At 39.9% G+C, this 13,712-nt stretch overlaps 1 protein-coding gene across 2 annotated transcripts in view; it reads left to right on the forward strand.

Moving 5' to 3' along the window:
* Positions 1–13,712, forward strand: part of COL15A1 (collagen type XV alpha 1 chain) — a 157,461-nt gene that overhangs the window by 135,613 nt on the left and 8,136 nt on the right. For both annotated transcript variants that reach the window (XM_074870184.1, XM_074870193.1), the window contains 5 exons: positions 1,375–1,464; positions 5,513–5,562; positions 7,350–7,460; positions 8,931–9,075; positions 13,560–13,624. In XM_074870184.1, coding sequence (XP_074726285.1) covers positions 1,375–1,464; positions 5,513–5,562; positions 7,350–7,460; positions 8,931–9,075; positions 13,560–13,624 — 461 coding nt within the window. The remainder of the gene's footprint in view (positions 1–1,374; positions 1,465–5,512; positions 5,563–7,349; positions 7,461–8,930; positions 9,076–13,559; positions 13,625–13,712) is intronic.

Here is a 13,712-nt window from a genome sequence, read left to right on the forward strand (position 1 = left end):
GTTCAGCTGACAACTAGGAAAACTAACTGCACACCTGAAAGATTGTGTGATTTGTCTCAGTGTTACACAAAATAAGGCCCCACTGTTCTATCAATAAGTCTTTGAACATGACCCCACAGCTGGAGGCTGAGTCACCAGACAAATCATGGGGAGTATGACCATCTTTCACCTCTCATGGCTGAGAGACAAAAGAGAAAGGTGGAGAGGAACTGTCTGGGACCTTCTGTTATAACATGCGGCTTTGAAAGGGAAGATGTCCATCTCATTCTTCTGTCTTTGTAGCCATTCACACAACCAGAAGGAAAAATGCTGTAACTGTTTTTCAGACTAAGGTTTTCTTACCAGTTTACAAGTGGCACTGGGTCATGGAGCATGGACTGGGTACCCAAGCAAAAGATTGTTTCTGTGCTTGTCCCAGTGAAATTCATAAATGTAATCAGATCAGGTTTGGAAAGAGCCAGTGTTCTTAGTGATGCACTGACTCACAGCATAGATCACAACTGACCACGGGGGCTGACAACATCAGAGGCAGGGAACCATTAAAAATTACTTCAAGAAATGTGTCTTGTATCTGCTTGTCATTGTACTTCAGCACCCTTCCTGCTCATAACTCAGAATAGGACCACCTTACCTTAAACTTGAAAAGGCATTTCTACCTGAAAGAAGAGACTATAAGATGTTACTTTGGCAGAATGATGTTATTTTACATGACTTTTGCAAAGATATTAGCAATTACTCAGGCAGAACAAAGAGAGAAATAAGACCTAAGAAGTCTACATACTCAGAGATCATTTTACCCAGATATTTTATAGAGCAAGGTTACCATGAAAATTGAATAATATCTGGAAATATAGAAGGTTTATCCAGATGTATTTGGGTGCAATTCTACCCTCAGCTCAGCTGGATGGAAAATTATTCTAAAAGCATTTCTGTTCTCAGAGAACATTTTCTTCATTATTAATGCTTTTATGACAAGAAGGAGTAATAAACGATAACATTTTTGACATTCACAGTTGCAGATGTTATCAATTATTGGTTTGTTTTGGAGTCTGGACATAGTAGAAGATGTGGTATCAAATGCAGAGCCATAACTCAAGAACTGTTTCTAGAACAGGTTTCTTCAGAAGGTCTTAGGCTGGGTGGTTAGAGGAAGGGAGAGTGAAAGATTGACTTGTAAGAGAGAGATTGTCTTGTACGTGAGAAGACAATGAGGCAGTCATTCAATGTTCATGAGGAGAGACAAGCACATAGGGACTGGAGTCACGTGCCCCACATGTATGGAGAAGTCCGCTCATACTTTCAGTGGTTTGGTTGTCGCTGCTATAGTCTCTGCGGTTTGCAAGTTCTCATGAATTTGTGATGCTTTTATGACAGGTGCTAAAGCAAACAGAGATTCCTGGGGGCTGCACAATTCAGCGGACTTAAAAGGAGAAAAGGGAGACAGAGGTGCTCCAGGACCACCAGGTATACGAAATCTGTTATGTCATTGTCATCCTGTAAAGGAATGCACGTTTAACTTAAAAAGCAGTTCAACAAAGTACTTTGATACCCCTGCAGCCTTACCGGCCTAAAGACTTATACCTAGGTTCCTTGCTGAACTGACACACAGAACAATAAAGCCCATAATGTTATCAAAAATGTCTTCTGAAAAGAAGTATTTGTACTACACATTTCTGAGTATTATGAATGCTTTAAGTACAGGAATAGATAATGAAATGTAACTGGCAGGTCAGAGACTTTTTTGAAATCTTAGAAGTATATCATGTTCACTTCCTGAGATATCATTTTGTTGTCAAACTTTCTGAGCCAGTGCTTCCCATTTCAGGGTAACACACCTCTGCATTATGACTTCAAGGCAGTCATTTGTTGGTGACAGTCCCACTTCCAGCAGGAGGTGGAACTAGATCATCTCCATTTCAACTTTTTAATATTCTATGCTCTATTTGTGATAATCATGAAAAGCCTGTGTGAACTAAAAATGCCAATACACTGATGGTAAGAGCATCATAGCAGATGTTCCCTGCCCAAGATTTACTTTTCTGTATCAAAAAGTTGATACACATTGCTAATTCTTACACACTCAAAAACAGTTACAGAAACAAGTATTTATTTGAAAAGATTCCTATTACAAACTTTTCCTTTTCTATACATTTTTTGAAATCTCACATACTGAGATAAGGTTTTGGTCAGTGCCAGAAATAATTTGAAATAGAAGAAGCAGTATATCAAATTAATGTTGCTATATCATATTTATAATCTTTGTCCTCTAATCTGTTGATAATAAATACAATACTACATCTATATGGATATTTCTGTCTTCGTTCCAAAGGCACAGTTCTGTTGACTGAAGATGATAATTGGGTTATTTTTAAGAGGGCATCTGTTCTGATAAAACCTGTTTTCTTGTCTTGTCCTCATTAATTTTTATTCTGATCAATACCCAGTGCCTTAAAATAAGTGGTTAGTGCTTCCTAGTCATCAATAAACTTGTAAAAAGAAGAAGCAAGAAGCATTTCTAAACAGAAATTAAGAAAATTTTCTCTTCTGTGCTGGTTTATCCACTGTGTCTGTTCAGTCTCAGGTTATGTATTTAATGCAAATTAATGTCCTACAAGTATTTTTGCCTATACCTGATGATTTCAGGTGTTTCAGGAGAGGATTATGCCTTTGATCTTGTTGTAAAACTGCACCTAGTGAAGGATGGTGAAAATAACAAGAATTCTGGTTAAACTGAAAACTGAATTCACCTTTCTCCTAAAATAACAGAGATTTATTTGTTTGCTAACCGAATCCAAATAAATGGACTAGCTTCAATATTTTGTGAAGTTAAAATATGTTAACTAAGACCAGTTTTGTTGCTGCTTTGAAAAATATTCCTGTTTGGTTCTTGCTTGTTGATGTAGTTGCCAAAATATTCTTTCATACAAACCAGTTCTCTAAGTCTCAGATATCTACATAATCACTGACAGTGAAAATTCACAAGCCAGAAGTTCCAGGGTAGTGGAACATGATTAAAGTACAGGAGTTTTTCAAAACCTTCTCTGACGGACAGATGACTGAAGTTCCTTCCACTACAAGATCTGTTGAGTTCCAGCAATCAGAAAAGCTTTCTGAACTGTGGTACTTGTCCACATGACTTATTTTTCTTTTCACAAAATGTCTCCTCTCCAATGTTACAAGCAGGCCTCTATTAATTGATACCATGCAAAAATATGAAGCCAACACACAAAGTGGGTAAATGGTAGGCCGCACTTTATTTAGCTCCTCTGTATAGAGGCAGGTGTAGTAAGTATCCAGAGCATACCTGCTGTGTTCCAACCACACGTGCAATGCTCCATCACAACCGTGGTGTTTCTGGCTGGAGGAACACAGTCTGGAGCCTTGTAAGAAAACACATTTAGAAATAGAGGAGGAGACTTCACTGTATCACAGTCTCAGACCCAATTGCCTAAGGCTGAAGATCTGCTAATCAAAAATGCAGTATTTATTGCAGCATGTTGGCCCTTGACCATAGTCAACCCCCTTCCTTCCTGCAGGTCATTCCCCAAAAGGCCAACCTGGCATTCTGGACAAGCTTTCACATCCATCCAAATCCACTCTTTGGCCTGTTTCTTGGTCCTGAGACCTTCTTTTCTGTATGAAGAAGTTTCACTCCTCTATGAATCCTGGAAGGAATGGAGCTAAAGGAAAATCAGTAAGGTGGAGCAAGATAGCTTCTCACTGGGCAAGAATTAATTCTGGTAATAAGTGAGTTATCTTGCTCCAGTGGCTAAGTTAATTTCTAGATCAGATCCCAGATATGAAAGGAGTGTAGTTTCCCATTTTCTACAAGAAAGGTCACCAAAGTTCTGTGACTTTGTGATTGTTGGGAGGGCATGATTTTGCCATTGATTATGCATGTGAGAAGTGCTGTTAGTCTCTTTCAGCAACACCTGAAAACAAACCGAAATGAAAATGTCTAGTCTACCAGCAGAAGCCACACAACAAAGTATGTTTTCCTCTGGCTAGTGTTAAGATCTGTAAAGGTCCTGACAAAAATTGCCTACCAGTCCTCCACTGAATGTCTACAGAAAAGGACTGAACTAGATTTGTCCATTGACAAGCCATGTCAGGCAAACTTCTCTGGCTGTGTATACTAGTAAACTAAATAGACCCAGGACACAGAGGACAAGTGTCCCACAGTTTAATTTTTCCTATGTTTCCTGGCCTGGATTCGGCCTACAACAAGTAACACTTTCCCAGACAATAGGATGGTCTGGGGGATAGCTTAAGCCAGGGACTGGTGAAATAGGCTGCATTAATAAGTCCCTCATGCTTCGAGAGCGAGGAGGACAGTTTAGCTATATGGATGGAAGCTGTGCCACTTTACCTCAGGACTGAGGAACTGGTCTAACACAGTTTGCCTACCAGTGTAGGTTGAGCCTACTGGTCCCCTACCACAGATTTTTGACTTCTACTTTGACTGGTGACCTCCTTCTTCCTCACATACCTTGCCCAGGCCTAGTCTGCTTGCTGGTCATCCTAGAAAGATCTCAGATATTGGCCAGTGTAGAAATTAATACCAAGCAACATCTGAGAAGGACACCTACCATTCCATTCCACCTGTCGTTTCCCCATCCCCTCACATGGATCAAGCAAATCACTGCAGTAAGCTGTAATTGGCAGGACTAGAAAAAAAAATCAAAATAGCTGCCATAGTGGGAATATATTTCTGTCCTAGAGTACAGGTGTATACAATGTCTACTTGACTTAATTGTATATGACATAACATATTGAGATCTGAGTCTTATGGCATATTGTTGGACCCAAAGATATCAAAAATTAATCAGAACACATTTGAAGAAAATATATCGAGCTGTTATGGGCAACTGTAAAACAGTCTTTTTTCCAAGTGTATGCCAAACAGAGAATACTTGAAGGCTTTTTAGACTTTTTGTGACTTGACAGCTTTGGCTGATCATCGTTGTCAGACAACACAACACAGGTGGTATAACCATTGATACCAGTATTAGTTTGTGTTGCAGAAAAATACCAAGGAACTATTATTCTATGATCAGCACCACAAGCAGTAACAGTTTCTTTACCTTGTCAGTTATGGTACTGTCCTTTCATGAAAGATAACAAAACTATTGATTGGCCACTCCACTGCTGACAAAATATATGGAAAACTTTTCTTTTACATTGGTTTCCATCAAAGGGGTTAATTTGGATGCTTTTCTTTCAGAAAACTGGAATTTTTTCATCTTTGAGCCTTCTTTGCTTCCAAATTTGTCGTGAAATTCACAATCAGATTCAGAGTTTTTAAGGTGAAGGAGTGACAGACAAGATAAGGCATGTAAACCTCGCTTGGTTAGGAAACCAAACTAAAAATAACTGTTAGATGTAAAGGTTAAGGTTATTATTGTAAATAATTTTCCTTTAAAATCCTAAACCAGTAATATCCAAAGCAGTGCTTTTAAAAAGAAAATTACAGATAATTATTGTACTTTATCGTATTTTCTTCATTTTTCAGGTCCACCTCTACCTCCATCATATTTCAGCCACTTTATTAATAGCATAAAGGTAATTATATCCCATTTGTGTTTGGGTTCTGTTAAACTTTTTTTAAAGTGTACTTTACTATAAATAAAGCATAAAACAGTACAGCATGGTGAAATATACAAAACAGATAAGAGCATCAGCAATTACAAATTATATTCATTTCTTAAACTCCAGCTGCATAGACAAGTTTATTACAAGTATAGAGATAACCGATGTCAGTAGTACATAAAGATTACTTTTGAAAAAAAATTTATTACTGAGCTTTTTCCCTTCTCGGTGGTATTAAAGTGAGTCATAATTCACTGTTACCTAACATAAGTTGGTATAAATTATCTGCCATAAATGAATGCTTCTGTTTCCATGCCAGCTCAGGTAAGAGACATCCATTACCTAAAGGGCTTCTAGAAAAATTTAGCAACAATTAATACATGGAGGGGGTGGGGAAATCAGTTCTGTGTAATGCTATTTTTCTTTTAAGCACACTAAATAAAATAAGTTAGAGTAATCGAAACTACTTTTCCTGGAGCCTCTTACAACAAAGTATACCTATACCTTGATGTGCTTGGTCTCTCTCTGTTCCATTATTCTCCTGACTTCTTTAAATTACAAAAATGAATAACAATGCAATATTATTTTAAATGTTTTTAAGTGAACAAGGCTCTTTATCAGTAGAAGATCTGAAAAAACTGAATCAAGTTTTCATTTAATGGTGCCACCAAAAGCAGTGTACTGTCAGTTTCCTTGAAGGACTCAGTGCTGTCTATTTTTCAGATTTTGTTTCTGCTTGACGGAGGGCACCTAAGTTATTTCCATGGTATAAAGTTCCCCATGCATGCATGGCAGAGCTGATATGGCTTCTTTAATCTTATAGAACAGTGTCTGTAGCTTTAGCCACAAATAACTCATTTTTCATCTAGTCCTTCATGTCTGCAAAATGGTGTGCCATACAGAAAGCTTTATAGTCCTGTTTACTGGGAAACTAAAACCAAGAAAAGTCAAAGGAGGAGCTATACATAGCCATCTCTACTGGCTTTCTGCAGCTACCTGCCATTCTTGCTTTGCCCCTTTGCATCTTCTATTCAAGGTTTATTTCTCAGAAAGGTGAAATAAAGTAGACCCAAAAAAAAGTCAAAGGAAAAAAATACAGCGGACAGACAGAAGGAAATAATGTGAGAAGGAACCTACAACTGTTGTAACTCATTTTGAACAGAGACAATGACCTAGAATTTAAATGCTGCTTCTTACCTATCACTCTGTTCCCCAAACTGATAATCAAAGCTGAAGGACAGAGACATGCAGTTCAAAGCATCTGAAATTTTATGTGGTGTCTCTTTTGTTATCCTGGTACACACCTCTGCCCTCCTCTCTCATTCTATGCACAGTATTCTTCACTTTGCCACATACTTTTAAAAATCTGTCCATTCCATTACAATCTTGCTTTGCTTTTTCCTTGATGATGGAGAAAAGCAGAAAGCCAGGCTTTTATGCTTCCTCTGACTTTCTCTTTGCCTCCAGCTACAGCACAGAAAAAGGTTTTGCTGGGTAGAATAGCAGGAAACAGCAACAGAGGCATTTTCTCTGTCTCTACCTAACCCCAACTTACCTACACCCTGTGCTGAAAGCCTAGCAGCCTCAATAGAGAAAGCAGTCCTCTTCATTCTATATCACTGAAGGAAGTGATGTCAAAAAGATTTTAAGCAGATGCTTTTCTTTATTAAAGTCAGAGATTTCATGTAAATTTAAAAGATCAGTGCACAGAGTTCTGATCTCACTTCAGTTCAATGTTTTAAAATATGTTCTCTTTGAAGGGTGAAAAAGGAGACAACGGAGTCACTGGTGTAAAAGGAGAAAAAGGAGAACCAAATGGAGGGTTTTTTCTGACAGGACCTCCTGGACCACCTGGAAGACAAGGATTAGTTGTAAGTTATGCAAATTGTAGAATAGGAATATTTGTGGCTACCTGTTGTTTTAATTTAGAAGGCACTAAAAAGAGACAAACATCAAGATGATGCTAAGAACTATATAAAAACTCATACGTTAACCATTAGGTGAATATGAGAGAGTTGCAGTAGGCGTAAACACAGACACTTCACTGTTGCACATAGAATTAATTTGCTATTAAAAATTGATGCAATGTTATGCTCAGCTGTCTAATACAACTACTTCAGTGTGTAGATTCATGCTATTAATAGCATTACAAATCAAGGTAGTATGTATAATTTGTGATGCTATTACTTATATCCCCATAAAGGTCAAAATAGACTATATAAAGTTAGACAGAGGCTGACTTGAAAATTATTTGCCATCTAAATAATTGATCTTATTTTCTATTCCAATAATCCAAAAGCATGAATGAAAAGTCCAGTGTGTACCCATCCAGATACTTCCTATAAAATTCTCGCACTGTCTAATCTCTACCGAGTTGTTATATCTTCTAGTAATTGCCACCACAACTGTTTTGGAATCAAATGTATTAATTCTTTGGAAACTGGTTTATTCCTGAGATCTGGCATCAAACACGCGCATTGCGTTACTCTATTGTCACGTTCCATGCCAAGGAGCATGAATGGGTGGGTCACAGCTGAAGATTAGCAAGCCCACCTTCAGAAATCCCCCTGGTTAGGTTAGCAAGCCCACCTTCAGAAATCCCCCCTGGCACTATTCCATGTTGCTGAGAACCTGAGAAACTGTTCCACTGGCAAGAAAGAGTTGGATGGCACAGATAAGATCCATCAGAGACTGAGCTCTCCTAGTCCAGGGTCCAAAAATTGTTCCATGTATGCAGGCCAGTTTGAGCACAGGAAGCGCAAGCCTTCCTCATTCAGGCTGAGGATACACTGCTAAGATGGAAATGTAGAGAAACTGAGCCTTTTTAATCTGGAAGAATGGCAGCTGAAGAGCTTAAGGGATATGAGCTGACATTTGATCACAGGAGGGAGAAAAAATATTCATCGTGAGATGAATGAGACAAATGTCTCTCTATGCGTGAGACCCTGCATAGACACACTTTATGTTAAAACTTTCCAGCATGTACCTTCAGACAAACTCTTATCTTATAAGCACATCAAAACAAGTAGTCTCAGCACAAGCAGAGTTGAGATTCAGGACTTTGAGAGTGCTGTCAAGAATTTTGCAGATATCAGCTACTCAGAATAAGTGTAAGAACTTTCAGAAAGCTTTCTGAAACTTAAATTCTTGAATTTAGTTTAGTATATGATCAAATTTTTCATTTTGCATTAATATCCATGCCTCACTGAAAAGAATTACCTACAGACTCATGTCTAAACAGGGGTGTGGTGGCAGGCCTTCAGAAAAGGTTGCTATCAGAGATGAAGGCCCTGCAGCAGTGGAACTGTTACATTCAAAGCAATACTTTTTATCAATAATAGGGACCAAAAGGGGATTCAGTAGTCGGACCCAGAGGACCTCCAGGGTTACCTGGACTACCTGGCTTACCAGGTTATGGAAAAATTGGACCTCCTGGCCCACCAGGCCCACCAGGCCCACCAGGACCCCCTGCAATATATGGCTCAGGTGAGAGGGTGTGATTTTGCTTTTCACTGTATATGCAAGCGCATAGGCATGCACACACACTCCCACACACACTGCCACTTCCTTTACACACCTGTTCTTCCATCTACCCACCCACTCCGCACACCTGAGTCACATTGCTCCCCTCTCTCCTCCTGCCCTCTACTGATTTATCCTGTGGGGTGAGTTGGAATTGGGAGCACAAAAGGGACAATTTCTCTGCCAGCAATTTTCACTGACTAGTGCCAATGGGAGCACTACTGCATGAAAAACCTTACGGTGGCTGTGAGGAGTCTATGTAATGGAGACAGGCTGCCTTGAGAGCATTGCAAAATCTATCAAATTGAGGAGTTGGCTAAATTTGAGAAGTCGTTAATGTGGGCCAAGATGCTCTTCTTATCGTGAATGCAGTTAAATGCAGTCACAAGTGGTGTTCCCTAGGGTTCAGTATTAGGGCCAGTTCTGTTTAATATCTTTATCAATGATGTGGATGAGGAGATCGAGTGCACCGTCGGTGAGTTTGCAGACAACACCAAGTTGGGTGGGAGTGTTGATCTGCTCGAGGATAGGGAGGCTCTACAGAGCGATCTGGACAATGAGCTGAGGCCAAATGTACAAGGTTCAACAAGGTCAAGTGCTGGGTCCTGCACTTGGGTCACAACAACCCCATGCAGTACTACAGACTTGGGACAGAGTGGCTGGAAGCTGCCCGGCAGAAAAGGACCTGGGGGTGTTGGTCGACTGGCTGGATATGAGCCAGCAATGTGTCCTAGGTGACCAAGAAGGCCAATAGCATTCTCGCTTGTATTAGAAATAGTGTGGACAGCAGGACTAGGGAAGTGATTGTCCACCTGTAGTCAGCACTGGTGTGGCTGCACCTTGAATACTGTGTTCAATTTTGGCCCCTCACTACAAGAAAGACATTGAGGTGCTGGAGCAACAAAGCTGGTGAAGGATCTAGAGAACAAGTCTTGTGAGGAGTGGCTCAGGGAACTGGAGTTGTTTAGCCTGGAGAAAAGGAGGCTGAGGCAAAACCTTATCGCTCTCTGCAACTACCTGAAAGGAGGTTGTAGCAAGGTGAATGTCAGTCTCCTCCCAAGTAGCAAGTGACAGGACAGGAGGAAATGGCCTCAAGTTGCACCGGGGGAGGTTTAGATTCGATATTAGGAAAAATTTCTTCACCGAAAGTGTTGTCAAGCACTGGAACAGGCTGCCCAGGGAAGTGGTTGAGTCGCCATCCCTGGAGGTACTTAAAAGATGTGTAGATATGGCGCTTAGGGACATGGTTCAGTGGTGGACTTGGAAGTCAGGTTAACGGTTAGACTTGATGATCTTAATGGTCTTTTCCAACCTAAATGGTTCTATGATATAAAGGCAGTGCCCACAGTAGAGTTTAGGTCTAGAATGAAACTACTGGAGAACTGCTTCTAAAAACTAGTTGTTATGAAATGCTGAATAGAAACAAAACTTTAAGAGGGTTGGTTACAGTACCTTTAATGATTTTCAATTTATTGGATTAGAAAAGGAGTAAAATCTGCCACAAATAGTCACATCAAGGGAGGAACTTTGCAAACAAGGTGGCACTGAAGCTTCAAGTGGATTATCTCAAACTTGCATCAAAGGGAATAAGTGGCTATAAACCAAGTGTCACAGTTCAAGACATTTGTGGTTTTGACTTCTTTTGGATCACAGGTCTGCTAGTGACAAGCTGTTAATGTCCAGCCCTTAGATTAGGATCTGGTGGATGGGGTCCTGGGCTCCTCTGACATTACTCCACAGGTCTCCCTGAGTGAGTGACTGATTCCTCCCTCTGGGAACTGCGGCCAGAATGGGAATCCAGCCAGGTAAAACCAGAGTAAAGCATTCCTTAATCTCAGCTGATGATGGTATACTAACAGAAAGGGAATTGTTAACCAAATAGGGAGGCTATAATACAGATCTGTCCTGCCTAAAATTTGGGCAGGCCTAGCTAATAACAGACCTCCATTTCTGAGAAATAACAATCAGTCTGTTTCCCTGCAAGACCTGTGCCTCCAATATGCTAGATTGGGGAGCAGACCTCTCTCAGATTTTTTCTCTCCAGGTATTTCTTGAACCTGGTCAAATTGGTTTATACAGCTGTCCAGGGACAAGGTGAGAATTCCAATCTGTTATCCAGTAAATATTATCAGTTGTCTATCAGAATTGTTCATCCTCTGAAGAATATTTGAGAAAGAAGAAATCCTTAATATGTTCAATATTGGAACATAAGCCTGTACCTGAATTAGCCCCTGATCAGCATAATATGGACAGATCAGCATCCATAAAGTCTATAAAGGCCTTCAGTCCTTTTCCTGTATAATTTATATTAAGCACTTCTGAATATTAGCTAAGAGACCCAGTCAGACAAAACAAGTTATTATTAGTGCTCTACCCCTCTACTTTCGCTTATTCTCTCTGCCATTAGTCTTCATCATCCTTCTACACATTTTCCTCTTTGCTTTGTAAGAAACTTCTTTAGGCCGCACACTGATGGATGTCCATTTTGCTAAACGTTACAAACACAGATGTTTATTTCCTATCTTCAAGGCACAGTTATCTCTGTTAAAGCTCTTATTGTAATATGGGTCTCACATCCTGCAATATGTGGAAAGAGGAATGACTTATCTGCCGATAAATAGCTGTGAACATTTCTGAGAACTGACCCCCTTTCTCCTGCCTTTGACATGAAAGAACTGCTCTGAAGGATCCTTGTAAATTCTTCAAAGCATAGATTTGTAAAAGGTGATTTCAAGGCTCCTCTAGGTTTCACAAAAACAAACATTTTTGAACACTAGAACTTGCATTATTGGTGCATAACTGTAGCCTCCTAATTCAAGAGTTACATATAAGTAAAACACAAGCTCTGGAATGCAGCAGTGCTCTCAGGGTTAGCCTCTACTGACTCTTCCATGCTTCAAATTCTATTTAAAAAATGTATCTTACAATCCCTTATTCTGACTATTACACTACTTCAGAGTGGAGAGATACAATAAAAGAGAAAATAGTCGATACTTTTTCTTCACTGGATGTATTTGTGGGGTTGGAGGGGAATCTATAGCTCCACTTTCACTGAAGATCACTGTGATCCTGATTCCTTTGAAAATTATGAAAGCAGAAGGTATGCTCCTTTAGCTTATGTTCTGTTACTCTCCTTCAGTCAGTTTAGTTGCTCTGTCCAGTAAGCTGTGGATGAGTGGACTTTGGTTATTGTGGGAGGGCTACCAGCTGTGCTCCCCAAAATTTCTCCAAAGGGTGGTTTCAGAGAACATTCCTGCATCCCTCCATTTCTGCTTCACTTCTGAAGAGCAGTTCTGTCCGTATTTGGGTTTATAGGACTATTTGCACAGCTAAGAGCAGCCAAACACCGTTTTCAAGTGCCCAGCAAGGTGGGAAGTACAGAGCACTTAGGAGCTGAACCTTGCAGTTCTTTGTGCATGGTTCATACTCCAGATTCACCATCATGCTAGGACACGCTAGACTTCCCCATGCTTGGGTAGTCTGACAACTATCCACCGTTAGATCTCTTTCTTCCATGTCATACTAGCTCTCATCATGCCTTGCTGTTCCTAATCAGATTTCTTACTGAGTCTTTTATATCCCCTCCCCTGTTTTGTTGCCCCCACTTTGCATCTCTCTTTTCTTCTACAGAAGGAGTTTCTATTTATGGTTAATACAAGATCTGCCCAGATCTCAGCTACAGAGCCCTGCTGCGACACACCATAATGCTCAGCAGGGTCCATGTGTAGAAGCTCTTTCTTCTAAACAGCTTCGAAGTTCAATTATCATGATATGCATTTGCACAAGGTGCTTTCTGTCTTCCATATCTTTCCTCCTTTCCTTCCTTAAAAGAAAGGAGTTTTCACTCCAGAAAACAGGGACTTTCAGCTCAAGGAGAAATTCAATTTTGGAATAGAGACAGGTACTAGGTACTAGATGTTGTGGACTGCAGTCTTAGAAATTCAAGTTCATACTACTGGAGAATTCTTTGTTGCTTTGAAACATAAGCTCAGTTTACACGTATTAATTTTTTATCTAAGAAAAAGTTCATTTTTGTTTACTTTTAGAGCAAAAGATGTAATGACTCCCTCAAAGCCTATATAGGCAGGAGTTAAAAGTTCTACCTCTTCCATATGCACATCATTAGCAGTTAGCAGAAGAGCATTCTGGTCAATTTAAGTGCATATGATTCTTCATTTGCAGAGTATCTACAACAGATTGCAACCTGTTGACCTTAACCTCCCAAATAACAGAGAAAAGACTAAGTTTCACCATCGCTTTATAAAAAATCCTTATAATGCATTTTCTGCTTGAACACAGCTATTCAGAACTTGACTATGTAAGGCCTATGGCTATTTAAAGCTCCCACTACTCCTAGACACCACCAGTAAGTCCTTTCTTTATGTCACTCACCTTGTGTCTCAAAAAAGGTGACCTTCAACATGTATTGTATGCTTGTTTTATTTTAGCAGCTGCAATGCCTGGGCCACCAGGTCCTCCTGGAGAGCCAGGGCCACCTGCAACCAGGAGTCTGGTAAGACAGCAAAATAAGGAAGTTTGTCACTGAAACTTTACTTCAAATCTTTTAGTGGTTTTTGGTAGCACACAGAGAGGAAGCAAAG

This window comes from Strix uralensis, chromosome 1 (genome assembly GCF_047716275.1).
Source record: "Strix uralensis isolate ZFMK-TIS-50842 chromosome 1, bStrUra1, whole genome shotgun sequence".
In the NCBI taxonomy this organism is placed as follows: Eukaryota; Metazoa; Chordata; class Aves; order Strigiformes; family Strigidae; genus Strix; species Strix uralensis.